The sequence below is a fragment of the Diabrotica virgifera genome, chromosome 2, assembly GCF_917563875.1.
Source record: "Diabrotica virgifera virgifera chromosome 2, PGI_DIABVI_V3a".
NCBI classification, from domain to species: Eukaryota; Metazoa; Arthropoda; class Insecta; order Coleoptera; family Chrysomelidae; genus Diabrotica; species Diabrotica virgifera.
In genome coordinates, this window is record NC_065444.1 from 78472355 (window position 1) to 78500343 (window position 27989).

The 27989-nt window shown below is 34.0% G+C and overlaps 1 protein-coding gene across 1 annotated transcript; it reads left to right on the forward strand.

The window, feature by feature from the left end:
• The first annotated feature begins 112 nt into the window (after window positions 1-112).
• Window positions 113-27989, forward strand: LOC114331058 (cell division cycle protein 27 homolog). Its single transcript, XM_028280532.2, has 5 exons — window positions 113-281; window positions 351-426; window positions 2711-2858; window positions 4712-5258; window positions 23486-27989. Exons 1-5 carry the CDS (start codon window positions 258-260, stop codon window positions 25169-25171), a joined length of 2481 nt encoding a protein of 826 aa, XP_028136333.2. The 5' UTR covers window positions 113-257; the 3' UTR covers window positions 25172-27989.

Consider the following 27989-nt stretch of genomic DNA (forward strand, 5'->3'; position numbering starts at 1 on the left):
AAAATAGTAAATTTACAAAAGGTACCACTTAAAAATGACTTAAAACCAGTAACAAACGAACATCCATTAACGATTTTAAATCTAGTTGACGTTGACGTACAAGCATGTCAATTTTAGTTATGTTATGTCAATCAAATAAGACAGTAACATTTTTCCATTTTAAGAAGCTAATAAAATAAATGTTAATTGTTTAGATTGACAATTATCAAGTTGATTAAAACTAGAATATGGATTAAAACTCACCAACTATATTTACAATGATTGTACAGGAACCAGTTCAGGTGAGACTCAAATGAATGATGTAAAAAATGTTATTCTTTTTTTATTTATATACAATTTTTATATTTTAGGCTGCCATTTGGCATTGTTTAAATCATCATGATTATACAGACGCTATATTTTTATCGGAACGTTTATATGCTGAAGGTAGGTCACAAAGGAGCTCTTACTAGAATTTGTTAAACAGCAAGAGCTGTCTTACTTCAGTTAACTATTTACCTTGATTTCTATGATTAGATCAACACACTACAATCTTTCTTCATCTATTATTATGCCTTATATCTCACTAATCATAGTCTGTTTGCTCTTCTGCATATATATGAGGCTCTATTTTGGATTATTATTTACCAATAATTTCTGTTTTGTACTAGTTTCTTGTAATGTATTTATTTTGTTCTTGCTTTTTGTAAGCATGACTATTCGATAATCTTCTTCTTATAATAGGCCTCTTGGCCTGTTCCTTATCAATTTTGAGCTTGTATTCGTAGCTGTGATGTTGACTGCCAGCTATCTCGCCACCTTTTAAAGGGCCTTCCTATTGGTCTCTTGCCTGTTGGCTTCGAATCCCTGGCTATTCTCTCGCTGTCCATTCTCGTCACATGTTGATTCCACTCTCGTAGTCTCTGTCTTCCCCATCATACTCTATCTTGTATGTTACAGAGATCTAGACAGAATAAGAGATCTATTCCATAATACTCTGTGAAAATAAATATCAATTGTTTTGGCTTTATTATTATGTGTTCCAGATAATCCTCAAGGCGCATTCCCACGGTTCAATTTTAGTTGATCAACATTAGTAGATCAACTAAAATCGAATGAGAATAGCTGTGAGAACAGAATATGTTTCAATTTTAATCAGTCAACATTTGAAGATTCAACAAAATATTGATTGAGTCAAACTTTATCGTTCAACTTAACATTTTCCAGACAAGTTGAATAGTGTTTGAAGTGTATGTAGTGTTGGTCGACTTAAATCACTCTTGTCTATGTAAATTGTTATCGTTTAAATTAACAAAATGAGTTTCAAGTGGTCAGAGAGTGTTATGTTCAAATGTTTATATCGTTCTGTATCCTCTAAAGCAAGTTCTTTTAGCAAATCGTCGTTGTCATAGCCAAACCTCGTATGTACTATGGAATTTGTATGTCCATACGAGGTTTGGCTCTGACGATGACGAAATAGTAAAATATCAGTGTAAATACTGGATACAAAAAGCTCAAAAGAGGAAATGGTTTTAAATCAGAGTTAATTAAAATTGTTATAAAAAAGATCAACCGATAAATAATTTTTCTTCTTTGTTTTTATAATTTGTTCAGACTATAAGTCTGAACATTTCTTTATATTTTTAAACTATCTTTATATTTTTAATGTTCTTATACAAGCTTATTATTCGTGTACATTATACCATTGCTTGAAATTATACAAAAAATAAACAAAAAAATATGACAACACTGTGACTTGTAAACATAATATTCAGATGCCAAATAAATGAAGATAGGTTCAATGCATTCACGTACAACTTGTCCTAGAAATGTTTCTCTGTTAATTTGGAATAAGCTTCTTTATTTCATATATTGGGTCTCAAATACAGTGTTTGTCAAAATACTGTTGTGTGTTGTATGTATGTTGTGATGTTAATTCATATACAGTAAGCGCTACACTAGTAGACACACATGTACCTAATTTCTAGACATGGGCTAATCGGGCCTGTTCTTACCTGTGACTTTCATGTCTGTCATGAAACTATTCAAAATAATTGTTTTTCCGTACAAAAAATACATTACTTAATTAATACTACTATTGTTACTCTGCTTTAAAAGAAACTTTATCAAACACCTACAATATTACAATAATTTTTATTCAACAATAACTTTTATTACAACTTTAATACAATGACACCTCTATAAACTTCAAATAGGGCTTTTCATTCACAGTCATTTGTTTCGAGCTCCTGTCATGTGTCACATAATATTAATATATCTACGTCATATGTTATTGATATATACCAATGATACAAACCAAAGACGTATGACGTAGATATATTAATATTATGTGACACATGACAGAAGCTCGAAACAAATGACAATCGATGAAAAGCCCTATACAGCAGTTCTATAAACTGTCAACTTTCTGTTTTATATTGGTTTCTATACATTTTCTGGTGTTCTAGATGTCACTAGACATAAAAGTAAACAGTGCAACAAGTGAAGGGTCTAGGACTGTATTATCTCAATGTACCTGTGTCTAGTAGTGTGGTGGTTACTGTATAGTGGTATATAGTAGTTTACACTAGTGGTATATGTAAGTTGTTAATTTTGCTTTTGAGTTCCATCTAGTAAATAATAATTACATTTTCTGTACTTATTTGTTGAAATACTTAAATAGATTTTAGTAGACTTGTTTATAAACCAATTAATACATATTTAATTACAGTGAATACTGAAGAAAGTTTATTTTTGTTGGCAACATCATACTATAGGAATGGACAAAACGATCATGCTTATTATATACTTAAAGACAGAATAGGAAATTCGCCACAGTGTAGATATTTACTGGGAATGTGTGCCTATGAGTTAGAAAAGTAAGTATATCTTGAAATATATCATAGTGACCAATAATGAGCCATAGAAAAAAAATCTAAGGAATAATCTTTCCCTCTTTTTCGTGCACTTTTTACTTTTGTATATACATAATGTGAAGAACATAAAGTATTCTAAAATATTTTTAAGTTCCTTTGTTTATGCTTTGTTGACAAACCATACAGTATGACTAAAAGTATCTCGAGAAATAAGCGTTTTTGGGGGTGTGCCGCTCTTCTAGATTGTCCAGACCAGACGATTTATCGTTTTTAAGCGTTTTTATTGCATGTCTAATTTCTTCTAGGCTTGGAATTTCTAATTCGACCATTTGATACTCATGTTTTCCGGTGTATCCATTATTTTCTTCAGCAAAATTTTGGATATTCAGGAGCTTTTCAAAATATCCAGCCCATGTTTCTATTATTTTGTTTTCGGTGGTGAGCATTCCTCCATTTTTATCTCTTACAAAGTTGGGTGTCCTTATATACGACCCTCTGTTATGTTGTCTTACCTCTCTGCAGAATGTTTTACTTTGATTGCATCTATGTTCTCCTTCTACCTTTTCAATTTGGTTGTAGATATTGTCTCTTTGTTTGCTTAAGTGTTCTAGCTGTGGCTGTATCTCTGTTGAATCATATATACTCGTCTGATGGGTTCGATAGATAATTAATTCTTTTTTCTTTCTTTGGTGCTCTTTTGCATTCCTCATCGAACCATTTCTTCCTTTTTGTTTTCGTCTTTTTTCTTATTGGCGAGGAACCGCAAAGTGGGCGACGCCTGGTGGCGAAATTGAAAAGCATCAACTCGAGGAAAACATTGACTTTGCCATTAACTTGTGTACATATTTGCGGTCAGTTTATGTTGTAATTAACAATAATTTCGACTTAAAAAAACTATTGCAGTGTTCCTCAGTATTCATTCCTATTATACTCTACTTAATTACCTAAATTAACCAATGCCAAATCACACATTTTGTTAATTTAACGTTTGTATTAAACGTAGTATTTTTTAATGTTTAAGCGACTGCAAAATTAAATAAATGAATAAAATGTAGTATATATTCTGTACATATAATGTACATTGTTATGAAAAATATCCCGACCACTTCGTAATTTCCAGAACACAATTATTATAAAATAAATTCACCTACTTAGTTTCCAAGTTTCCAGGTTTTATTTAATTAAAAATTGTTATCTGTCGGTGTAAAATAAACTGTAGTGCACCTATTAATTAAATTAAAAACAAAATTAGAAATCCTAAGATAGATTAATATTTTTAGAACTCTGTGTGATTATCAGGGGCCAGATTTTTTTATGAAAAAAAGGTAAAAACAAATCAGTAGTTAGCATCAAATTTTAATGAATGCATACAGATTAAAATAATTTTGAGTCGTCTTTAACTTATAAGATGTCTTAGTTGCAAAACTTAGTGGTTACTTTGGCAAAACACTCCTGTAAATGATTTTAATTTAACGTTTTAGAACTGTGAATTCAAATGACAAAATGAATTGTTTTCCTAGCGTTGTCGTCCATCTTTGAAATTTTGAGCGCCCTCTGTTGGAATTTAATTTTGCGAATAGATGTTTTGTTAAAATTGTTTAAGATAAATCTTATTTGACTGTTCACATCTATATAGAAATAATATTTGTTAATAATGGTTGCTTTGAATGCTATTTTTAATTAATTTTTCTGTATAAATATGCGATTGTATGGTTTATTTTAATTACGATCATTTTTTATAGCTCCATATTATCGGACACACTTTTTCATGCAACCAAGGTGTGAAGTGTGATGTTTTTTTATTTAGAGCACAAAAATGAACAAATACAAAAACAAATTATTATTATGTGTTACAGATATGCAGAGGCTGAAGCCACTATTCTAGAAAACAGTACATCAGGAAACAATTTAGATGATGAAGATCTAGTCAAAGAATTTGGAGAGCAAGCTGGTTTTGCGTTGCTACTTCTGGGCAAAATTGCAGCTAAAACAGAGCGTAAATCTAGAGCAGTTGATGCTTGGAAAAAAGCTCTTAAATTAAACCCATTCCTGTGGTCTAGTTTCGAACTTCTATGCAAAATGGGAGAAAAGAAGGACCCAGCGGAAGTTTTTCAAATAAACAATATTGAAAATTTATCTATGTGCCAAGGAAACAGCATCAGTAATTTAGATAGTGTTATTATCACCAACAGTTTGCCCTCTAGTGAGAACAGTGATATCTTTATCAATACGCCCGAACAAGTGTTTAGTTTTAATCCCATTCAAATGAACCATGCAAATGTCAAGCTGTTCTCAACACCAGAAGAAAGCCCCTCAGTTCACCCTTTAGCCCTATCTGGAATCAGGCCATTGGCACCTTCACTCCAAAAATCCCTCAGGCCTAGAATGAAAGATGTTGGAAGTGTAAGTACTTATTTATTAATTGATGGATTCGACCGTTATTTGATGGAAGTTCATTTTATCTAACAATAAAACAGTAACGTTTGTTTTCTATACTTCCACAAAATTTATTACAACAATGTGACTGCAGCTGTTTCGGCAGAGTGCCTTTCTCAAGCGATTTAGATTACTATGGGTTTGCCTTTTTAAAGTCTTTAACTGAAGAGGTTGAGGAGTGGGGAGCTGTTTGTCTCGAGTTGGTCATTCAGAATTATATTTGTATTTTTCAATTTATGAATTTCCATAGATTCTAATAAAGGTAGCTTAAGGCCTTTATTTTGAATATGCAGAATTTGAAACTGTTCATTAAAAGAATGATTATGATCTGGAAGGTGAAGTGCATATGTAGAAGTGTCTGTTTTTCTATTGTTGAAACGGGATAGGAGCACCCAGTACAGAAAACGAGATATTATAGCTGTTTATCTTAAGGTATGTCATTCAGAATGCATTATAGATTAGATAATATAGAATTTGACATCCTAGATTCTAATGTAAGAACTGAAGTAGATAATATAATAGACAAAAAATTTAATACAAAGTGTAAAAAACTAAATAATCTAATTTGCAATAGTAAAAAACTCAATACTCATTATAAAAAAAAAATTTCAAATCATACTTTTTTCAATAGATTTATAAACTTAACAGATACTAAATTCAATAATAGCGAGATAGAACTTTTAGAGAAAGGATTCAAACACAACTTGCCTCAACATAATAATCAAAAAAATTTAGAATATGTAGGTGTAGGTGTAGAATGTGAAGTAGCGTTAAACAAAACTGCCAAGAACATAGAAAAAAGCATAATTGCAAAATCTATTACCGATTTTTGTAGTGAAACTAATAATTCCTGTTACCAAGAGAACCAAATAGCCGTTTCAATTAAAAATAAATCAATAAAACATGACATAATATTAACAAAAGCAGACCAAGGTAACACTATTATTGCTATAGATAAAAGAGACTATAATAATAAAACAATAGAATTTTTAAATAACCAAAATAGTATAACACTAAACAAAGACCCCACAGAAAAATACTGAAAACAAATTAAATTAGCCATTGAAAATTCAAAATCGATATTAAGTCCAACAGAACAGAAATACCTTAATATTATGAACCCACAACCTCCTAAATTATACTCTTTTATTAAACTACACAAACCTGACCACCCAATAAGGCCTGTAGTTTCTTTTTATACAGCTCCATCATATAAACTTAAAAAAAAAACTGTCAGATATTATTACAGAATACACTAACTTTTCACCTAAATTCACCGTAAAAAATACGATAGAACTAGTTAATAAAATACAACATTTTCAATTGCCCAACTCCAGACTAATCTCATTTGACGTAAAAAATCTTTTTCCCAGTGTTCCTCCTATAGAAACTTTTATTTTAGTTAAAAATCTTTTGGACCATAATAGTATAAGTCCGATCATTGCATCTGAAATATTACACCTTGAAATTTGCATAAATCAAGACTATTTTGAATTCAATAATCAAATATACACAAACAACAGTGCAGGACTTATTATGGGTAATCCTCTAAGCCCATTGCTATCAGATATATCTATGAACCAGCTTGAAACAACAATTTCTAAACATCCCGTATTTAAACAGTTCTTATATTGGTGGAGATACGTGGATGATATACTAGTATGCTTTACAGGAACTAACAGGCAACCAATTTCTATCATACATTAATTCACTTCATAGTAATATTGAGTTTACAATAGAAACCGAACAGAATAAATCCATAAACTTTCTAGATGTAACAATTACCAGACTACACAACAAACATGATTTCTCCGTATATCATAAACCTACCCATACTGACACAACTATACACAATTCATCATCCCATCCTACACAACACAAATTAGCAGTCTACCATAGCATGATACATAGACTGACAGAAATTCCCATGTCAAAAAATAATTTGGAGATAGAACAGAACATCATTAAACAGATAGCAGTAAACAATGGCTATAATGAACAAACAATTAACAAAATTTTAAACTAAAAGCTCCAAAAAAAGCCCTGAAATTAGTCTATCCACCACCACAGAAAGAACCCAGTACCTTCTGCTCTATCACATATACTGGTAAGATAACAACAAAAATAGCCAGATACATAAAAAAGAAAGGAATAACACCAGCTTTTAGAACTAACAACAACTTAAGCAGATATATTAACAGTAAGGAAGCTCTCATACCAAAAGCGATATCGGATCGATATATGTAACAGGCAACATCCCATATAGTCCAGACTGTATCGTCGCCCCCGTTAGGTAAATTATTTTGATCCGTCTTTTTTTGCACAAACGTTTTTACTTAAAAAAAAGGTCCTTATAACAAATACACGGTGCCGGGAGGTGCCGCGGTCGGATAATTGTTTAAACAATTTTTTAAACAAATTTAAAAAATCAATTTTTTCACTTCGTACCAATTTTTTTAGATTCTTTGGGACATTATGAGCAAAAAATCTCTTATGATTTTTCTCTAGAATTAATTGTTGTCGAGTTATACGCGATTTAAAATTTGAAAAACACGAAAATGGTTATTTTCAAGGCTTTAACTCTGTTAAAAATTATTATTATGAAAGTCAGAAAGTGACTAAATCAAAGTTTAAAGCCCCCTTACATGATCCTGAAGAAATTTGTGACATTAATGTATTAAAAAGCTGTTATTTTTAATTATTAACAATGAGCGCTAACAGCGTATTGAGGCGGCCATCAATGTGGGTACGAGTAAGATGCACCATTGGACTGCCGGAATGGTGCATATTTTTCGCACTCACATTGACAGCCGCCTAAATACGCTTTCAGCGCTCATTGTTAATAATTAAAAATAACAACTTAGTAATAAATTAATGACACAAATTTTTTCAGGATCATGTAAGGGGACTTTAAACTTTTATTTTTTCACTTTCTAACTTTCATAATAATAATTTTTTCCGAAAATCGATCAGGAATTTAGATATTTTTGAAAGAAACGTTCGATATTTCCTTATTGGGACCGTGCAAGTTCGGCAAAGCGACCTCTATTTCTAAGCTCTGTACTTTTATTCGCACTTTTAATTATATTGGCCAATTATATTAGTCCTGGTTGCTGGATAATTGTCAAGGCCATAGTCCAAAAAAATAATAAGAAGAAAAAATAAGATGCAGGTTATGTTTAGCAAACGTAAACAATTGTATGTAGTAAATAAAATCAGTTATTAAAATGCAGTACTGCAAGCAAAATACAATTAATTAAATTTACCTTTATATAATAATTGCATATCATATCAATATTGTGGAGCAATATATAATTTTTCTGCGTCAATGACAGAAGGTATGAAATATACGTCAATTTGACAATTTCAATTGACAATATGAATTATTTAAGATAGATGCAATATTTCTCCGCGACTCGCGCACGGTCGTTTCTCGTTTCCCTTTCCAAGTACTTGCACACCGCGAATACTTAGCCATTGCCTGGAAATGAAAAATAACTGTACGAAAATGTTATTTTCCACCCACCTCTACCGAAAGTATACTTTTCCGGACCTGATTGTAGGGAGCAAAGTTGTACTTTTCCTCCCTAGGGAGGAAAATATTTTTCCTCAATAGGGAGGAAAAGTAAAAGTGGCGTCATAGTATTTCATTCATGAAATATAACTTATTGAACGCCCTGTGCAATATCTTTTTTTATTACTTAAGTATCTATACATTTTAACGTTTATTTATAAAACACCCAGTAGTTTGCAGAATGGTAAAAAACAGTAAATTGTTATTTTAATTTAACAATGTTTACATTAATAATTTGACTTATATTTGACAGTTGACAGTTATATTGTACCTACTTGTTAGTTTTAGTTTTAATAAATTTTGTTGGTTAGTTACATAAATAAATTAAGTAAAAATGAAAAAATGACTTGTTATTTGAGGAAGGTGGAAAAACCATATGTATAACATGGGAGTAAAGTGCCTTTTCCCCCCTTGAATGATTACTGCCCTCCGCTACGCGTCGGGCAGTAAACTTCATTCTCGGGAGGAAAAGTAGCACTTTCCTCCCTTGTTATACAAATAGCTATTCCTTACTATACATAAGGAATAGTATATTGTACAACAGGGAGAAATATGTTATTTTCTCATGTGTTGTATACTGTACTTTTTCTATGGATGCGGTTGTGTCATGACGTCATGAGTTTAAACTTCAAAATTGAATAATTTAGGTGCTTTTACGTATATTATATACATAAATTGAAATAAAATACATATACATGTAGTTATTTAATATTCTTAAAATTTATATATTTACCTTATTTATTTAAAATTCTAATTAACAGTTATTTTCGAACAGTTTTGAAAGGTAATTCCTGGTAAGTTTTGCTCCAACACATTTTATTTGACAATATTAACTTGTGCTTGTATTGCGCATGTTACCATGGAAACGGCGATCATATATCGTCGCCTTAGTACTATAACTTAATAACTCCAAAATTGATGTTTTTGAGATAACTAGTTCACAAGATGTATTTTATTTGCCTCCATATTGTGTAAAAACTTAATAGCTCGCTCCAAACGGGTTAAGTATTTATTTATGATTGACGAAAGTTGATAAAACTCAAATGCCCCTAACATTCAGTGCTAAAAGTTGACAAAGATAAGTTATCAAGCTATTATTTAATCGAAATAATCGTGAATACGACATACACTGAATGCTATAACTAGATAACTCGAGTTATCTAGTTGTAGCACATGTTTTTCTGAAACCATTGAGCTTACCACATAATTGCTATCTGTTTATTCGGTTCATTTTAATGCAAGAATTCGAGAATTGTTAGCAGATCTGGTAACCCCCATGGCAGGGGGCTAATTTTCAACAAAATAATGTATAAAATATTAGTTGTGTTAAAAAGTTCACTTATATGCAACTTGACACAACATGCGACATTACCAAATGTTAACATTATGGTAATGCTAAAAGTTGATAACTTTAATTTTTCATGGTTTTTTCCATATTGGAAAACAAATTTGCACCGTATTCCCAAATAGATCAGTTGCCAAAAAGTTAAGGAACAGTATTTGAGAGCCGCAGAGTGAATTCCGTATTTTACCAACATCATGGTAGCAGCACAAATATCTTTAAAATCTTTAAACTCGTTTATCTCAAAACTACTAATTTCGTGTTATCAAGTTATAGTATTAAGACGACGATATGGAAAACCGTACGAGAACCCGTGAGAAAAAATATTTCCCACTGCAATGGCCGACTTTTCTCACTGCATAAGAAATTGTTCGTTTTGAATGTATGTAAGTAGTGAGAGAAGTTGCACATTGTATAACATCCATAGAAAAATATTTTTTCCTTACAGCAGATTCAGAACAAATGTATTATAAGTACTGTCAAAAATACGCAAATACGTCAAATTTGACAATTCAATATTTTTGTTTCTATAGTTACAAAACATGTACTTGGTGGCATCAAGAATATTTGAGTCAGAATATGTCTATTTGAAAATTTTAACATATTTATTTTAATATAATTTAAATGTTAGATTTTCGAAAAAATAGTATGTATACCTTGCAGGAAAAGCAACATTCCCGGACTCTGTATTCCCTTGTCTCGGCTTGCGCCTCGACAGCAATCTTTATATCGTCCGGGAATGTTAAGCTTTTCCTACTAGGTACACAATGTACTATTAACCGAGTTATTAAGCCTTAAAAATGGCCATTTTCTCTCGTTTTTTAACTTTTAAATCGCGTATAACTCGACAACAATCAATTTTAGAGAAAAATACAACCGACTTTTTTTGCTTATAATGACCCAAAGAGTCTAAAAAAATTATACCTACGAAGTGAAAAAATTGATTTTTTGAATTTGTTTTAAAAAATTATTTAAACAATTTTCCGACCGCGCCACTTCCCGCCACCCTGTGGATTTGTTATAAGGACCTGTTTTTGAGTAGGTTTGTACAAAAATACGAATCGGAATAATTTACCTCACGGGGACGATGACATAGTCTGGTCTAATATGTTTCAACGGTTAACAGGCATCCCTTGAACGCACTTAAACTAAAATTCCTAGAATTCCGATGCAACGGCGATCGGATTCTCAAGAAAAGGGCAGTAAAGAGTGCCCAGATGTGCAAATGTGTGTGTTTGGAATTAGGGCGTAGAATATAATTATTAGGGATAATAGGATAAATTTATTTAAGTTTTGAGATAATAATACGTTTATTTAATTCAATTTTTTACAATGATTTGTTTACTTACAAAATAAACGTAAAAAAGTCTTAAAAGGATAAACGTGCTTGTTGACTTATCTATCTAATGTTTACAGATTAATACCTATTTACAGTTTTTTGACAAATCATTTTTTTAGAGATTCTAACTATGTTGGACCGCAGACGTTCGGATACAATTAGCGTCTCTTTGCAAAGACAATGACGTCGACTTTGCAAAGTAACAAGACACTTACTCAACACACACATTACATCTGAGTTAGTGATAAGTTATCCAATTACGTGGCTAAAGGTTCTAGTTCTAAATCAAGGCCAGAATCAGAGAAAAAAAACATGTTATTTTCTAGTATAATTTAAATTTATTAAATTGTTACACAGATCCCATTTTTCTTTAGTCCAAGTAGTAAATAATTTTATATGTTCATAATAACATAATCTAAATCTTTCTACTTAACGGTGCAAGGTATTTAAAAAATAAATTTCATGTATCTATATCATATACAAATCGTCTCCACTCTTGTTTATTCTTAGCCCTTCGCTTCGCTTCAGTCCAAGTTGTGTTCTTCTCTTAAGCGTCGTTTAAACACAACGATAAGTCACAGCAACTAGTTGTGATGACAAGTTGAAACACTGTTTAGACGCTGCGATTCAATGCGATACCACCTTCAACCCAACTCCAACTTTGATAAGTTGTGCGATGCACCGTTTACACACAATGATAAGTTGCAACAACTCGATTGACCTTGATAAGTTGTTTGATTTATCGCTGTGTTTAAACGACCCTTTACAATGCTGTTTCTTATTCTATCGCGTCTTGTAATTCCTTTTACTTTTCTTGGGTACTTCATGGCCATTGAGTTTATTCTACTTTTCGATGATTGTGTTAGCACCCAGCTGTCATTACCATAGGTAAGGATTGGCCTGAAGATCGTTTTATATACCTCTATCATTGTCCTCATCTTGCCTCATCCTTGCCTCATCCTGCTGCTTACTCCTTTTTTCCAATGAATGCTCTGTTTAAGCTGTAGTAGATTCTGAACGGCATGGTTATCCTTTCGTTGACTTCTTCTTCTGATCTTCCTCCATTTTATATTTTCACACCCAGGTATTTATATGTTGTTACTTGTTATAATTTCTGGTTATTTATCTCTATATTTACTTGTTTATCCTCATTTCCCATGACCATTATCTTTGTTTTCTCCATGTTTATTTTCATATTTCTTTCTTTAATAATATATAAAAAAACAATTTTTATATAAATAAAAATTTGTGATATTTTTAAAGTTAATGCTGACGGTAAAATATTGCAAAACCTATAAATTTGTAAAGAACCCTTTAAAATAACATGAAAATCTCTCATAGACATATGTAAGTAGGTAGCATGTGGGGCAAATTTCATCCCTTCCCGAGGGTGAAAATTATACGTTCAAAATAAGGCCGGAAATGGATAAACTACGTAATTTTAAGCAATTTTTGTTCTATAGCATTTTTTCACTAAGTTAAAACGTGTCGAGTTTTTGAGAGTAAATATGTTCATTAAAAAAAAACACATTTTTATACGGTTTCTTGCAAATAACTCAAAAAGTAAGTAATTTTATAAAAAAAAAACACTCCTAGCAAAAATGTTCATGTCTGTTCATGTAAAACAATTGCTGGACTATGAATAATGTTAAATGCATTCAGTGGGTGCGTCATCGACGCATTTTTCTTTCTTTTCTCTGACATCTTCTTAAAAATTGCCAAGCTACAATAACATCTTTTTCGCTTGAAGACATTTCAAATACTGATTGATATTCGGAAGTTCCAAAATTGGCACGCTCCTGTATTCTACATAATGATAAAATGTGTTATGGGACGTTATCTCTGTTGAGTATAAACAGATGTACGCTATTATGAACTGTGCAACATTTTACGTATGAATTTTATTGTATGTGTTGCATTTGGTCTGAGAGCTTCCTAAGAGCCGAAAGAGAAAACAACTACAGAGTGGTGTTTACAAACTAATTTGTGGTGACTGTCCAAAAGCTTACAAAGGCAGAACCTTTGACAAACGGATAGCAGAACACAAAAGGGCTTTCAACAATAGAAAAACGAGACACTTCTACATACGCACTTCACCTTCTAGATCATAATCATTCTTTTAATGAACAGTTTCAAATTCTGCATATTCAAAATAAAGGCCTTAAGCTATATTTATTAGAATCTATGGAAATTAATAAATTGAAAAATACAGATATAATTCTGAATGACCAACTCGAGACAAACAGCTCCCCACTCCTCAACCTCTTTAGTTAAAGACTTTAAAAAAGCAAACCCATAGTAATCTAAATCACTTGAGAAAGGCACTCTGCCGAAACAGCTGTAGTCACATAGTTGTAATAAATTTTATGGAAGTACATATAGAAAACAAACGTTTTCAGTATTTTATTGTTAGACTTATTTATTAGTTTATTTATTTATTCCAAATGTAGGATTCATAATAAAATCCACAAGAAAGAATTTCCTGTCGCTGGCTGTACACCATTAATTACAAAAAAAAAATGATGAAAAATTTCCTTTATAAAAGATATATGTATTTATTTTAAAAATTATAAAAAGGGCTACAAATACAACAGAACGTTTTCGCTCTCTAAAAACAGCATCATCAGTGTTCTTGCAAGCTTTACATGCTAAGCCACCAAAAATACATCGGTTAAAACCGTTTAAAAATCGACTAAATGTCTCACATTAGATTGTTAAATATTAAATCCAAAGGATGAATAAAATCCCTAAGGATCTGTCCTAAGGCATTATATGACCTTCGACGAAGCACATGGGTTGTTGAGTTAAGATATGTGTCTTCACATTGAGAACGGTGAAAGTCTTTAAAATAAATATACCTTTAAACCTATAAACCTAAAATAAATATACCTATAAACACCCTGAAAAGGTCAATGTTTGTTCAGGAATTGTTGGAGATCATTTCATAGGTTCCTTTTTAGGTGATGACGATTTAAATGGCAATATCTATTTAGTAATGCTTCAATAATAATAGTACCACCTTTTACAAAGTTATAATCTAAACCAGCTGGCCCACAAATTCCAGCGAATAGGATATGGTTTCAGCAACATGAAGCACCGCCCCATTACCAAATCAATGTCAGTCGTCAGATTGTCAATAAGGAGGCTCCCTGTCCCTTTTCCATATTTTCCATTTTTTTGGTCCCAAAGAATATGTGTTTTTCTTCCTCATCTTTCTTCTTAATCACCGTACGAATGTAATTGTAAACTAGTCCAACCTGCCATATTGTCAATAATAGGTCTGGATACCGCGTATGAAAAAAAAGTTGATATGGTAAACTTTGATATATGGGAACACTGGAACAGGGGAAGTTTTAATTGTGGAACAGGTTAAAAATTTGGAACGGTCAGACCACGAAAACGGCACATGTATTTTGTCCGACAGAACACAGTTAAACTCTCCGAACAGAGATTAAACTCTCATGCAAAAATCAGACTGCTATTTATCACCAAATGGGCGTTTTAATGAGTGGAACATGTAGAATATGTCAAATGACAGGAATTATGACAGGTGATAAATAGCAGTCTGATTTTTGCATGAGAGTTTAATCTCTGTTCAGAGAGTTTAAGTCTGTTCTGTCGGACAAAATAAATGTGCCGTTTTCGTGGTCTGACCGTTCCAAATTTTTATCCTGTTCCACAATTAAAACTGCCCCTGTTCCAGTGTTCCCATATATCAAAGTTTATCCGACTAGACACCCGTAAGCTATTAACAAATTTTCAGCTTGCTATTAATCAACTTTTTTTTCATACGCGGGATCCAGACCTATAATTATATCGCTGTCACAAAATTCACATATATTTCTCTTTCTATTCTGCTTTTTTCTCAGGGGGAACACCATTACAGGTTAGAAAAATCAGGATAGGGTCTTGGAATCTTGGTAGTCTTACAGGTAAGAGTCTGGAGTTAGTGGATGCGCTCAAATGAAGAAGAGTTCAAATTGCTTGTATTCAAGATTCAAGAAACTAAGTGGAGGGCGAAAGAACTAGGTGAAGGATACAAATTGTGGTATGTAGGGAGTAGTAACACTAGAAATGGAGTTGGTATAATTGCTGATAGTGAAATGAAAGATAACGTAGTAAAAGTTGTAAGAACGAGTGATAGAATGATGTCAGTGAAATTTGTAATTGATAAAGAGGTATTGAATGTCGTGTGTGTATGCTCCTCAAACAGGTCTGGGTGAGAATGAAAGAAGAGCTTTCTTTGACCAATTAGGAGACATACTGAGTGATATTCCAGCAGAGGAGAAAGTTATAATAGGAGGTGATTTCACTGCACATGTGGGCCAAGCCAATGCAGGATACGAAGCAATACATGGGGGATCAGGTTTTGGAATTAGAAATTAAGCTGGAGATGATATGCTTGAATTAGCAACAGCATTGGATATGGCGATTGTTAACACATTCTTTAAAAAGAGAGAAACTCAACTTAGTACCTACAAAAGTGGACAACATCAATCCCAAATAGACTACTTCATAATAAGGAAAGAAGACATAGGTACGTGAATGCAAGGACTGTAAGGTAATAGTTAGTGAGACAGTAAGCCAACAACATAAGCTGCTTGTTCTGGACATCGAAGTAAAAAGCGAAACTAAACAAAAATATCGGAGAGGACCACAAAAAATCAAGAGGGGAGTGCTAAAAGATAAGAAAGAAGGTCTATTCAGGGAAAGAATAGTAGAAAAAATATGTTGGAACATGAAAGGAAGCCCTAATACAATTTGGAGAAAAATGGCCAATATTATTGGAGGGACGGCTATTGAAATACTTGGGAAAACGCCAGGAAAGAAGTTTGAGGATAAAGAGACTTGGTGGTGGTCAAATAAAGTACAAGGAAAAATAAAAGAGAAGGGAAAATTATATAAAAAGTGTCAAGAAACCAGATCGGACATAGATCTTCAAAACTATATGGTCGCCAAAAAGGAAGCGAAAGTAGCAAAAGCTAAAGCAGAAGCGTATTCAAACCTATACGATCAACTTGATACCAGGGAAGGCGAAGCAAAGATATATAAAATAGCAAAACAGAGAGCAAAGAAAGCAAGAGATTTTAATCAGATTAGATGTATCCGAGATTCTAGATGAAAATAATAAAATACTAATTCACGAAAAGGATGTCAAAAAGAGATGGAGAAAGTATTTTGACAGTTTATTAAATGAAGAATTTGACAGACAGCCTGTGGAGTTAACGGAGGCAGTAACAGCAATGGTTACCAGAATAACAAACGGGAAAGTGGCTCAATCGCTTCAAAAAATAAAGAAAGGAAAAGCAGTCGGACAAGATGATATTCCTGGGGAAGTATGGAGAGCATTGGGAGTGTATAAACTACAGGGCTATAAAACTACTTAGCCATACCATGAAAATATGGGAGAGAGTAATTGATAGACGGATACGTGAAGAAACCGAAATATCCGATAATCAATTTGGCTTTATGCAGGGCAGATCAACAACAGATGCAATTTTCATTGTAAGGCAACTGATGGAAAAATACAGGAATAAAGAGACCAACGCTCATATGGTATTAATTGATCTTGAGAAAGCATATAATAGAGTTCCTCGAGAGATTCTGTGGTGGGCACTCAATAAGAAAGGAGTCCCTGGCGAATATGTAAAGATTGTGAGAGATATGTATGAGGCAGTAACGACTAGTGTTAGGACAGGTGTGGGAGAGACTGATAAATTTCAGGTGAAAGTAGGATTGCACCAAGGCTCGGTGCTTGGTCCTTATTTATTCTCATTAGTTTTGGACCAGATAACAGCGAAACTACAGGGTAGCATTCCATGGTGCCTAATGTATGCTGATGATGTAGTGTTAATAGGAAATAGTGAAAGAGACTTAGAACAAAAACTGGAACAGTGAAGACAAGCTCTGGAGGAAAAAGGTTTAAAACTTAGTAGGACAAAAACAGAGTATTTGGAATGTTCATTTAAAGATGGAGTTACTACAAATAAAATGGTATCTTTGGATGGTGAAATGATTGTGAAAAGCAATAGTTTTAAGTACCTAGTGCAGTAGAATTAGGGCTGGATGGATGAAGTGGAAAGAAGCGAGTGGTGTGTTGTGTGACAGAAAAATTCCAATGAAGCTGAAGGGAAAATTCTATAAAACAGCCATTAGACTGGCTATGACGTACGGAACTGAATATTGGGCAGTGAAAAAGAAAGAGGAACAACGAATGCATGTGGCGGAAATGAGAATGCTTAGATGGATGAGTGGAGTGACAAAGAAGGATAACATTAGAAATGAGTTTATTAGGGGAAGTCTAGGTGTGGCACCAATTGATGCCAAAATGAGAGAGCATAGGTTAAGATGGTTTGGTCATGTTCAACGTCGAGACGTTAATCACCCAATACGAAGAATAGCTGAAGTGCAGATTCCTGGAAAGAGTAGGAGAGGAAGACCTGGGGGAGACGATAAGGCAGGACATGTTGGTAAAGGGGAATAACATTGATATGACCCAAAATAGAATTGTGTGGAGAAATGCAATTAGGGAAGCCGACCCCGCATAGGGATAAGGCAAAGAGAATGATGATGATTCTGCTTTTTTCTACTATCCATCTGTTGCACTCCAACATTGTATGTGTCAGTGTCCGGGTGTCTGTGGTATAGGGATTCATCCGTATCAGCCTTTCCGAACCTAGAGAGGTAGCCCCTAAAACACCCGTGTCCTGTGAGCACTTGCGTTAGGAAATAATCCAGTCACCTGTGATCACAGTCCATCCAATATCTTAGATTCGAGGTCAGTATCTTTGTCCACTGTGCCACATCCTCGGTGTTGTTCCATTCTTTTTGCAATCTGTCAATTAACCTTTCCCTTTCTTATCTTCTCTCAGTCACAGTAAGGTCTAGGTGTCTGCTCTTTTCTTTCCCCTGCCAACACATGCAGAAGAACACATCCAGTGATGGCTCACAATGCTGCTGTAGACACAGTTTTGTAGGCGCATGCCACTCACAGCAGACTTGTTCTCTCCACTCCTGTCATTGGCCTCCTGTAGGCTGGTACCTCTATTGCTCCACTCCAGACTGGTGCCAAGTAGATGACGATTAACTGCTCAACACTGTGTAAGGTCCCCCTCCTTTCGGATTTGGGTCCCTCAATGTTGGGCATCATCCTCTCTAGCGCAGCAGCACTATTTGCAACCTTTCAGACCACTTCCCACACGTGATCCACCTACTTTGCATTCTGGTGTAACTCACTCCCAGGTACTTTACGTGATTCGTGGATGTTAAACACGCCCCTGCATATTGCAATTCCACCCTTTGCCTGTTCCTTTCCCCCTTCAGAATGTAGGTCTTCTCTGCCGCATGTTTCACTCCGTGCTATGTCATAAATTTCTTCACGACGCAGCACGTGTTTCGAACCCGGTATTTGAATTCTGCACTCATCCAGGGCCTCGATTTTTGACCCTTCACCTTTGACCTTTTGACAAAAAATATTTTGTTGAGTATTTGGCACACATATTCGTAATGTAGTAAAGAAGGGTGGTATAGGACAAGTCAAACAATAAGGAATGTACGTAATTTTCCCCTTGTTGCCATATTCTAAATTTGAAAAAATATAAGCCAATAATCAGATTTTTTTGACATGCCATTCCTATTACTGCGAACATTTTTTCATTGGCTAGAATTAGTGACGAGTTTATATGACGTCATTATTATGTTTGGTGTGATTGTAAATGCCTGACTCTGACATAATATTTTATGTTAAATATAATGTAAAATTATTGTTTTCAAAGTATATTTTATTTATTTAGTTTATATTTTAACGACAGTTTATTTTTAACTAACGTAACTTTCCCTTTCCTATCCTTGATAGGTCGATTAGGTTTGCAATAGTCTTGTTGTATGGTAGGTTTAGTTAGGTGTTAATTTTAAGAAATGTTGCTGGATAAATGGGTTCAGCTCCCAAAGGCCATAAAAGAAGAAGAAAAAAATAAACAAACAAAAATCTTACATAACCTTCTATAGGACAATGTCAGTTTGACACTTACAGTACAGATAGTCATCTTTGTTTCACACTCTTAAAGACAAAGAGAAACAGTGTATTGTATGCGTTAGCTGCTTTGATATCTTTTTTATTGGGCAACAGCGCTTTCCTGTTAAACTTGACGGTAACGAAAAAACTAATATATGAGGAAAATTTGTTAAATTTGTTTGCCTCCAAGTTTGTACCGGTGATTTATGATATCATTAATTTTATGACGTGCATTCCTAATTGTTTGACTTTTAGTTTACAGAGCCCAAGTTGAGAAATATGTTAGTATGTGGAAATTACTCTTTAATTAAATATGATATTAAAAAAACTAGTCTGTACCGTCTTTAAGAACAGAAAAATACACTTTCTTCAAATAATTTTTTTATCCCATGCCTAGATTTTGTGTGACATTGGAATTACTAAAAATCGATTATCGACTTGGCAACATTTAGCGAGCCTGTGACTATAATAATTATTGTTATAGTCGGTTCGCTAAACTCAGACACAACTGGCTAGTGATTTTAGCAAGTAATTTTGCCAATTTGGTAAAATTGACAAAAAATATAATTACTAAATTGTTAATCAGCCCTGTGATGAATGACCGAAGTTACCTTTAACGTTTGAAGTAAAGTTAAGGTAACTCTCAGGGATAACGATGCCTACAACTAATTACATAAATTTGGTTTGATGTATCCGTCACCGTTATGAGATAGTTATTTCTTAAACGTTAAAAAGAGAAATAACATTTGAGTAACAAAGTTTGAAGTAACAAAGAGAACCTTATGTAGAAAAAGGACAAGTTAGAGTGAGTGCGAGAGATTGATCGGAACATAGCACAGGATGGGAAGATAACCACAAAAGATATGTTTATAAATTTCAATTTATATTCAACAATTAGGTATATCTCGATTTGATTTTTGTATGATTTTTAAAATTGTATTAACCTTCTATTCTTAAATTATTAGCTTTATTTTTTATTGTTAATTATTGTTTTAACAATTTCTGTAAAGAATATGGACTAAAAATGAATATAAAAAAGACCAAATACATGATAATAACCAAGAAAACAAACATACAAACAAGCATACATTTGGGAAATGTACCGATAGAAAGGGTTGATAAATACAAATACCTAGGAACCTGGATTTCAGAGAAAAATGATCAAACAACAGAAATAAGGACCAGGATAGAAATAGCAAGAAATGCGTTTGTAAAAATGAAAACAGTTCTCTGCAACAAAGACCTTAGCTTAGAACTGAGAGCAAGAGCTTTGAGATGCTACGTGTTCTCGATACTACAATATGGACTTAAAAGCTGGACATTAAAGCAAGAACACATAAATAAGCTACAGTCATTTGAAATGTGGTGTTACAGAAGAATGCTTAGAATAGCATGGACACAGAGGAAAACGAACACGGAAGTACTGCGAGAAATGGGTAAAGAATGCGAAATAATAAACACAATAAAAATAAGAAAGTTACAATATCTGGGACACGTAATGAGGGGACCGCGATATGAAATGCTAAGACTGATAATACAGGGAAAGATAAGAGGCGGAAGGAGTATAGGAAGAAGGAGAGTGTCATGGTTAAAGAATTTAAGGGACTGGTTTAGATGCAGTTCTATAGAACTCTTTAGAGCAGCGGTGGATAGAGTAAAGATAGTGATGATGATATCCAACCTCCGATTAGGAGACGGCACTTGAAGAAGAAGAAGATTGTTTTAATCTTATTATTACCCACGTGCTTTTATTTGTTATTTGAGGTCTATTTTTTTGTTATTTTTAATTTTGTACTGATTTATATTTGATATTAAATTACTAACATGCCGCACAAAATCCTAGGACAACCTGAAGCAGCATTCTTCGTTGAATATTCACTGGATTTCTATCTAAAAACAAGTCAAAAGATTAACCTAACCTTACATAACTACAGAGTTATCTCATAACTTGAGGTTTAACGTCGCGTTATAAAGTGAAAGTTGATGTATCAGATAACTCAAGAACTGTCAAGAAATAACGCAAGTAGAAGTTAAATAATATGATACAACACACCAATTCGAGGATTATAACTTAACTACAGGATAACTTTACGTTAAAGATAACTTCGGTCATCCATCACAGGGCTGAATAATTTTGCCAATTTTGGCAAAATTGGCAAAAAACAAAACAATTACCTTCTTCTTCTTCTTGTGCCACTCCTATCGGAGATTGGAAATCATCAAGGCTACCCTGACTTTGTTTACAGCTGACCTAAAAAGTTCATTAGTGGTGCAGCCAAACCACTCTCTCAAATTCCGCATCCACGACATTCTTCTACGGCCTGGATTCCGTTTTCCTTCTATTTTTCCTTGCATTATATTTTGAAGTAATGCGTATTTATGACCTCTCATCAGGTGACCCAAATACTCGAGTTTTCTTCGTTTTATCGTTAATAAAATTTCTGGGTCTCTTCCTATCCTTCGTATTACTTCAAGATTTGTGATTCTATCAACCCAACTTATCTTCAGCATTCGACGGTAGCACCACATCTCGAAACTTTCAATATTTTTTATGTTGTTCTGTTTGAGAGTCCAGGCCTCTACACCGTATAATAGCGTGTTAAATACGTAGCCACTTAGCATTCTTAATCGTAGAGGGATGCTTATATCTCTGTTGCAGAAGAATTTTCTCATCTTTATGAAGGTGGCCCTGGCAATTTCGATACGTCTTTTTATTTCATTGTTTTGGTCTCCAGTTTCGTTTATTAAAGTTCCCAAGTATTTATAACTTGATACTTTTTCAATTTGAATGCCGTTTATACTAATATGTGCTGGTTGTGTCATGATTTTACTGAAGACCATATACTTGGTTTTTTTGATATTAATGTTTATGCCATAATTGTTGCAAGCAATATTTATGTTTGTAAGTAATCGTTGTAATTCTTCTACTGTTCTTGCAACTAGTACAGTGTCGTCTGCGTATCGAATATTATTTACAACCTCTCCATTGATTACGATTCCTTCATTTGCTTGCAAAAGGGCTTCCTGACAGATGCTTTCACTATATACATTAAATAGCAATGGTGACAAAATGCATCCCTGTCTTACTTCTCTACGTATTTCTATTGCTTTTGATATCTCGTTTTCTATTTTGATGTTAGCTTTCTGATTCCAATATAAGTTGAGAATTATTCGCAGATCTTTATTATCTATGTCTTTTCTTTCAAGAATGTCTCTTAGCCTATCGTGGCGTACTCTGTCAAACGCTTTTTCAAAATCGATAAAACATGCATGTACTTCTTGATTAACGTCTAGGCATCTTTGTGTAAGAACATTCAAACCGAAGAGAGCTTCTCGAGTACCTAGTCCTTTTCTGAACCCCATCTGTGTATTACTAATATCTGACTCTAACTTTTGATAAACTCGGTTGTGGATGATTTTTAGAAATATCTTTAGTAGATGGCTCATTAAAGATATTGTTCGATGTTCTGAACATTCTTTTGCATTGGATTTCTTTGGCAGTGTAACGAATGTAGACAGCAGCCACTCTTGAGGTATAATACCAGTATTGTATACTGTGTTAAATAAGTGCAATATTATACCTATTGATTCATCATTCAAGAGCTAAAAATTACCTACTAAAATCATTAGCCAGTTGTGTCTGAGTTTAGCGAACCGACTATATCACAATATTGTGCCTTCGTTTTTAATAGTATAGTGTCACTGTCGTACTTCCGACGCACTGTTAAAAGTTCGCAGAACTTTCGAAAAAAAAAATTGATGACGCGCTGATGTAGCCTCTTAAAGATTAAATGCATAACAAAAATACAAATTGGGACATGTTTTTGCAACACGTCTCAATTTGTTTGTAATCGAATTTATGTCATTTGACTGATACACACTGTATGTATGTTCAACATTGCATATCTAGTAATTTTTTTTCTAGTTTCAGACTCCTCCCAATCACGAATCTCAGCCCGCATTCGGCCAGCTGTTTGAAACCTCCTACGATACCCTCAGCACACCCGACATGATTTCACCTACGACGCTCACGGAATCGAACAACCACCACCAGTCACTGGCGAAACGAGTGAGAGCCCAAGTCGATCAGTTCATCGGTCGCAAGGAGTCGATTTTTCAAAACTGTAAGCCGGTATTTAGCCAATCCACTAATGTGCCCGTAACTAAGACCCCCACGATTCCGCTAGCGGTACAACCGGGTCAAAACGTAAGAAGAAGTTCGAGATTATTCAGTAATAGTTATTCGGTTAAGGAAAACAATAAATCGCCTAGTAGAAATAAGTTTGCTACACCAAAGTCGCCGTCTCGTAAAACCAAGCAGCGTATGGTTAAGTGTAATTTGAACAAAAACGCGAATTTTGCGGAAATGAACACTAAGAATAAAATAGAAAAAGAAAAGACGGAAACGGTGACTTCCGCTGACGCGAAGACGGAAAAAAGTGCAATAGCCAACACGGCAGACAACTGCTTACAACAAGTAGTCTACATGCAAAAACAGAGCGCCGAGGGTTTGATGTCTTTGTTAAGAGAAATCGGTCAGGCTTATATGGATTTGTCGCAGTTCGAGTGCGCCGCCGCCATTGAGAGGCTCAATTCGCTACCACCCAATCAGTTTAAAACCTCCTGGGTACAGTGCTTGTTAGGTCTTGCCTATTTCGAAATGTTAGACTTTGAAAACAGTATTAAATATTTCGGGGAAGTCCACAGTAAAGAACCCTACCGCTTAGAATACATGGATATTTATTCGACGGCGTTGTGGCACTTACAAAAAGAAGTGACGCTTTCGGCTTTAGCTCAAGATTTAATATCCGCGAATAAGAACTCACCCATAACGTGGTGTGTCAGTGGTAATTGTTTTTCGCTGCACAAAGAACACGATACTGCTATTAAATTTTTCCAAAGAGCTGTTCAGGTCGATCCGAATTTCCCGTACGCTTATACTCTGTTGGGACACGAATACATCACCACGGAAGAGCTCGACAAAGCTATGAGTTGCTTTAGAAACGCTATAAGACTGGATCCTAGGCATTACAACGCATGGTTCGGCATAGGAACGATATACTCCAAGCAGGAACGTTATCAATTAGCCGAAATGAACTACTCTAAAGCGCTGTCGATTAATCCGAAGAGTTCGGTGATTCTTTGCCATATAGGGGTGGTACAACACGCCTTAAAAGATACAGAAAAAGCTTTGGCTACGTTCAACACAGCCATATTCAATAACCCCCATAGTCCACTATGCAAATTCCACAGAGGATCCATCTACTTCGCTCTGGGGAGACACGCGGAGGCTCTCAAAGAGCTCGAAGAACTGAAAGAAATCGTACCCAAAGAATCTTTAGTATATTATCTTATAGGTAAGGTCCATAAGAAGCTAGGCAACACCGATCTGGCCCTGATGCACTTCAGTTGGGCGACGGATCTGGACCCCAAGGGAGGCAGTAGTCAAATCAAGGAAGCGTTCGACCCGTCTATAGGCAGGAGCGAGAACGAAGTAGAATCTCCAATTTCTCCCGCTCCGGACGAATACCAATCGGAGAGTAACTCGGTGCCCAGATTCGGACCGCTGAATTTCAACGGGTTGCCAGATGACAGTGAAGATAGTTTTTAATAATTTTATTAAGTGTAATTATTGAAAATAGAGTAACCATTTATCGATGTGTGATTCAAACGGTCTAGAATTACTCGCAAAGAATTGGAAATTGTATTTATTATACAACTCCGTTCATCCACCCATTTACTGCGTTCTTCAGATACCTTTACGCGGTTATCTACTGAACATTAACTCCTCTACAGTTTCTTCTCTTTTGAAATGTACAGATACAGTTTATGCTCTCAGTGAGTCTCTACTTATCTTTTTTTTTTCGTTTCGAGTGGGAATCAGTGAAAGGAAGGGAATTTATTACAAAAAATGAATCAATACAAGCACTCTAGTAATCAAAAAGATATATTTATCCCTCCATTACTCTCTCCACTTAACTGCTGAATCGAGCCGGTGAGTTTGAAGTTTCAAAAACGTCAATTAAGTCATTAAACGGTTCATTCTACCCCGCCTGTTTTATCTTGACTGAAATTGAATCGGTTGGGGGACTTTAAACGTCAAAAACTTTACTGTAAGTAATGGTTTAGATAGTAGTTAATCAATACTATACGCGATCGACTCATTAAAAGGAACTATTACACCTCTATTTACAAAGGCATATAAAGGAATTCGAGGGCTTTAAAGCTTCATGAATCCTGTTTAGGGAACATCCATAAACTACGTCGTAAAAATTTCGGACTGTTTAATACCCTGCCCCTCCTTCCGTCTTAAAGCGTTGACAGTTGACCCCCCCTCTCATATCCTCAATTGCAACTCATGACCCCCTTTTTAATGATTTTTTTTAAATTCCATTATATTTCTGGATTTTTTTAAGTTCGTTATCAAAGTTTATTTACTTACTATGTAGCTCATTAATACTCGGGTACTTTTTTCTCTCAATTTACTATACAACTAATTAGCTTTATTGGGACAAAAGATAATACTTTTATTGGAGTTCCGATATGCTTTCTTAACTGCATCATATAAATCTTGATACTTATTTTGTTTTGATTTCAATACCATTTCTTTTATTTAGTATAAATACAATGTACTAACTAAATAAAATATTTTATTTCTATTCATTCTTGTGAATTGTTTCACACAGAGTATTCAGTAAATAAATGAACAATTTAATATTTATTGCTTCCAGACGTTGTTCCGTATAGAAGCGTTTGTTTAAATACATAGAACAATGTTTTATTGTTTGTTATTCTGTACAAAACTGCTAGCAATATTATTAGGGCTGTGAGTGATAAAAACGAAATGAAAAGTATGCGATAAAAGTAATATACCTACTAATTCTTTTTAATTCTAAAATAGGGTAATTTTTTATATTCGAGAACATCAAACGACGTCGGATGTGCACTCATGGCCCCCTCCCCTCTGTCGTATACAGTCGTAATAAGCAAAGACCCCCCTCCCCCTTTTCAACGACGTAGTTTATGAATGTTCCCTTAGACTAACGTTATTTCGTTAATACCAAAAGAGGTGGGTTCTTTCAATCAATTTGATTTCTGTTGTCGCTTAGTCGTTCAAAAGATTATTTTACCCCGTCTGTTCAATATTTACTTTTACTGACTTTTGAATCAATGTAGGGACTTGTAAACATAAAAGACTTTGCTAGTAGTGAATCAGTACTACGCGATGGACTAAAAGAAACTACACTGGGGTGCAAAATTAACCGGACACCTTAAAAATGGGTCATTTTTGATGTCTCGAATTTCCTAAACCTGTTGTCCGATTTAAGTGATTTTTTAATATGTTATAGCCTTATTCGTTAACAATATCGCTGTAATAATATTGTTACCAAACAGGTAAATTTTCATTGTATACCAGGTGTACCAATGAAACTGTGTTTTTTCTCAAACTTCGCATCACCCTGTGGAATATTCTAGCATTTATAAAATACTGAAATTAAAACCCCACTATAGATTCCTGTTTTCTCAACATTCTGATTTTTGATTCATTCGCTTATGTTGGACCATAAAAAAGTTAGGTACTTTAACAATTACCCATGTTTTTCATGAATACAGGGTGTTTTTAAATAAGAGTGGCAAACTTCAAGGGGTAATTCTACATGAAAAATAATGCCAGTTTGCTTTATAAACCTATGTCCGCAAATTCTTCGTTTCTGAGAAAGAGGGTGTTGAAATTTTTCTTACAAACTGACGATTTATTAATTGCTTTAAAACCGCTTGAGATATGCAAATTATATTTGGTGTGTTTTAAGACGTAGTTATTGTACATTTTTTGACATACGAGTAAGAATTTAATATTCACCATAGGCGCGCATACGGGTAATATGAGAGGTTATATTACCCTTATGCGCGGCAATGGTGAATATTGAATACTTAATTGTATGTCAAAAAATGTGCAATAACTACGTCTTAAAACCGACCAAATTTCTTTTGCATATCTCAACCGGTTTTAAGGCAATAAATAAATCGTCATTTTGTAATAAAAATTTCAACACCCCCTATCTCGGAAACGAAGCATTTGCGGACATACCGTTTATAAAGCAAACTCTCATTATTTTTTATGCAGAATTTCCCCTTAAAGTTGGACATACTTATTTAAAACACCCTGTATTGATGAAAAACATGGCTAGTTGTTAAAGTACCTAACTTTTTTATGGTCCAATGTAAGCGAATGAATAATAAAAACCAAAATGTTGATAAAACATGAGGCTGTAGTTGAAATTTAATTTCAATATTTTATAAATGCTAGAATGTTTCACAGGGTGATGCGAACTTTGAGAAAAAAAGACAGTTTGATTGGTACACCCGGTATACAATGAAAATTTAACTGTAAAGCAACAATACTATTACAGCGATATTGTTAAAGAATA